Source organism: Lycium barbarum, chromosome 8 (genome assembly GCF_019175385.1).
Source record: "Lycium barbarum isolate Lr01 chromosome 8, ASM1917538v2, whole genome shotgun sequence".
In the NCBI taxonomy this organism is placed as follows: Eukaryota; Viridiplantae; Streptophyta; class Magnoliopsida; order Solanales; family Solanaceae; genus Lycium; species Lycium barbarum.
In genome coordinates, this window is record NC_083344.1 from 111,719,321 (window position 1) to 111,722,357 (window position 3,037).

A 3,037-nucleotide genomic window follows, 5' to 3' on the forward strand; every position below is an offset into this window, starting at 1 on the left:
TAAAGAGTCTTGTTTAGGGGGATATATTTTCTCATAGTTTTATGCTTTCTTTTATATCAGTTTTCTCATATGTAGGCTAATTGGTCAAACCATAATAAGATATTATGCCTTTTTAGTATAGTTTTTTTTTTCGTCTTATTTATCTTCGTTCAAGATTTGCAATTATTAGCTCTCGCATGACCACGATTATTTCGAACCCAACAAATTCTTGGAAACGTAATGAACCTTTTTAAGTTCTCCTCAAAGGCTACAAATGTTCGATACAGAAGAATTTGATTTGCCGCATAATAAAAATTATCAGCAAATTAAAAATTTGAAGGAGCAATTTTAACTTATGTTCTCCTAGAAAATTTAAACATGATCATCCTAGCAATCTTATAGAACCAGAAAGCACTAACAAGTAGCAGTCCGAAAGCCATGGCCTGTAAAATCATATAAACATTATGTCACCATTTGTTGTTTTAAAATAAGATTTGTCAAAGTAAGAGAATTGTATATTGGTACATTATTTAATATGTGAAGTTACCGGCCTTAATGAGGATTGGATTATCAGCTGATAGAGTCACATAGGTTAGATATGGGCCCCCTATCATCCTAGCAATGCTGAAAATCACTGCAAATAAAACCTGTAAAGGAGATCAACCATAAATGACTAACTTAAATTGTGTGTCCAGTAAACTAATGGAGTATATCATATAAAAATGTATCCGGGGAAATATATATAAAAAAGAATCTTTAAATTGGAAAGAAATAAATTAGAATCTGAGAAGCTAACATCAGCTGCAAGATTAATATCAGTGTCTTTATATCCAAGCTCTTTGAGAATCTCCCTCAAGTGTAGAAATGGACTGGAAATCTCTGTCAACCACAATGCTGCTACCATTTCTGAACCACACTGCATATCACAGAATTTTTTATTAGTTACAAGTTAAGGATTTAACTTAATATACACTGTCGGTCTAAATTTCTTTTTCATTATCAATATATTTAACATGTTTGTAACAGGGTAATCAACCTTATTTTTCAGGTTATAATTCCGCTTTCTATGAAAAGTTACCTATAATTATCCTAACATGGTAATGTATATGTTGATCCTATTTCTTTTTTAGTTGACATGTCTCTAACTCTAACTTAAACTTCTCAGTTTTTTCTTACGACAATCTGTTATAGCCACACAGAAATTATATGACACGTTTATTAAGATCACACGTTTCAAAAGTCGTCTTATATTCAAAACAAATATTTTGACATATTTAAGTAGAAATAGCGCCCACTAACCACTTTTCAATCTTGTAACTGAAAAATAACCATTGTTATTGAATTTCAAATTTCACTGGTGAAATTTTAGGTCACACAAATATGACAAATTCAAGACATAGGTTTCAAAAGTCTTATAGTCAAGACAAATGTTATGAAATATTTGAGTAGAAGTAGCGTCCCTTACCACTTTCGGTTGTGTAATTGAAAATAGCCACGGTTAAGGAATTTCTAATTCAACAAGTGAAATTTCGCAAAAATGTCCTAGAGTTTCACCTATAGAATTGAACATTTCAAGACAATGACTATTTTTCAATTACAGGGAATAAAAAGTGACTATTTAGATATCTTATCCAATATTTAATATATCATAAGTTTCAAAATCATCGTCTATTTATTCGGTGCATAATCAATATATAGGTTCACCAATTTTAGAAGTTTTCATTTCTTTATTCCGTGCACAATCAAATAGAATCACATAAATGGACAGATAAAGTAAAACAGCAAGAAATATTAAAACGATTATTATAACAAGAGAATCGTACTTACCCATTCATAAGCAAGCCCAGCTCCAAGTCCAACACCACTCACCACATGGTGAATTAAGTTATCAATCTTCACTTGCTTGTCAAAAAGGCAACATACAAAATCATAAATAAGGTATGCCACTGTCAATGCTAGTGCCTTCATCTGTTCATTAGTTTTTTCAAACATCACAATTAGAACAGAACTCTACCATATTCTTGAGTAAAAAAGAAAATAACAAAAAAGTACCTGCTTGTGAGAAGATCTTGAAGCCAAAGGACAAATTGGGCAACTCCAATCTTGAACAGAAAGAGAAGCTAAAGTTACTGCTAAAATTGCATGAACTGTTGATACCAAACGATTGCAAAAATCGAAAGAACGATTTGGGAACAACTTTCTTGTCAATAAAAATAATGTCGTCCATGACACAACTCCAAATACAATCAAATTTATAATTGAATCATCCATCTAGCGGAAAATTCTAAGAACAGCACAGTTCTCTTAGGATAAAAATTAGATAATATAAGAAATTAATTATATATATGGATGAGATTCCAGATGAGAAAAATACAAGAAAAAGTGAGGTCAATAGTATTGATAACAAAATTCACGAGTTGCATTAAATGTCTATCAAGGTTGGCAGGTAGCAGGTAGCAGGTAGCAGGTAGTTGAAGTCCAATGCATTAATTTTCTGAAGACTACAAATTAGTTAGATGTATCATGTATGTTAACCTACTTCCGGCTAAGAATTAATTATTTCTCCATTTTCGGGCATTGGTAAACCCGTCAACCGGTTCAAACCGGACCGGACCGATAACCGGTTACGGAACCGGCCGGTTTCCGGTTTACCGGTTTGAAACCCCAAACCGAACCAGTCCGGTTCAAACAGTCCAAAACTTTTTTTTTTTTTGTATTATATATATATTATAGTATTTATTAGTATATTGTAGGTATATTTACATATGTTATATAAGTTTATAAGTAAAGTTTAAATATTTACTGACTAAAAAGCTAACAACAAGTCAGCAATACAAAATATACGTGTATATATATATATATATATATATATATATATATAAAGTTATATGCTTAAGTTATAGTGTTATACTACATATACCTAAAATATAGTAAGAATATACTTATATATATCAATATACATATGTTATATAAGTTTATAAGTAAAGTTTAAATATTTACTGACTAACAGGCTAACAACAAGTCAGCAATACAGAATATACGTGTATATATATATATA

General features: G+C 30.7%; 1 protein-coding gene across 3 annotated transcripts; it reads right to left on the bottom strand.

Moving 5' to 3' along the window:
• Window positions 1-205: 205 nt before the first annotated feature.
• On the bottom strand, window positions 206-2,348 carry LOC132606724 (uncharacterized). Of its 3 annotated transcripts, none has more exons than XM_060320344.1 (5): window positions 2,032-2,348; window positions 1,807-1,947; window positions 776-895; window positions 527-626; window positions 206-422 (listed from the first exon to the last, which is right to left on the bottom strand). In XM_060320344.1, exons 1-5 carry the CDS (start codon window positions 2,248-2,250, stop codon window positions 394-396), a joined length of 609 nt encoding a protein of 202 aa, XP_060176327.1. In that variant the 5' UTR covers window positions 2,251-2,348; the 3' UTR covers window positions 206-393. The 3 variants fall into 3 exon arrangements, with proteins under 3 accessions (XP_060176327.1, XP_060176328.1, XP_060176326.1); XM_060320345.1 differs by having other exon boundaries at window positions 505-626; XM_060320343.1 differs by having other exon boundaries at window positions 531-626; window positions 2,032-2,347.
• Window positions 2,349-3,037: the final 689 nt, after the last annotated feature.

What these genes read in the sequence shown, in the direction of transcription:
- LOC132606724 (XM_060320343.1), bottom strand. Translation starts at nt 2,250, where the DNA reads ATGGATGATTCAATTATAAATTTGATTGTATTTGGAGTTGTGTCATGG. An exon ending in CAAGATCTTCTCACAAGCAG is followed by an intron (nt 1,948 to 2,031) that starts GTACTTTTTTGT and finishes ACTAATGAACAG; the next exon opens with ATGAAGGCACTAGCATTGAC. An exon ending in ATAATCCAATCCTCATTAAG is followed by an intron (nt 423 to 530) that starts GCCGGTAACTTC and finishes ATGATTTTACAG; the next exon opens with GCCATGGCTTTCGGACTGCT.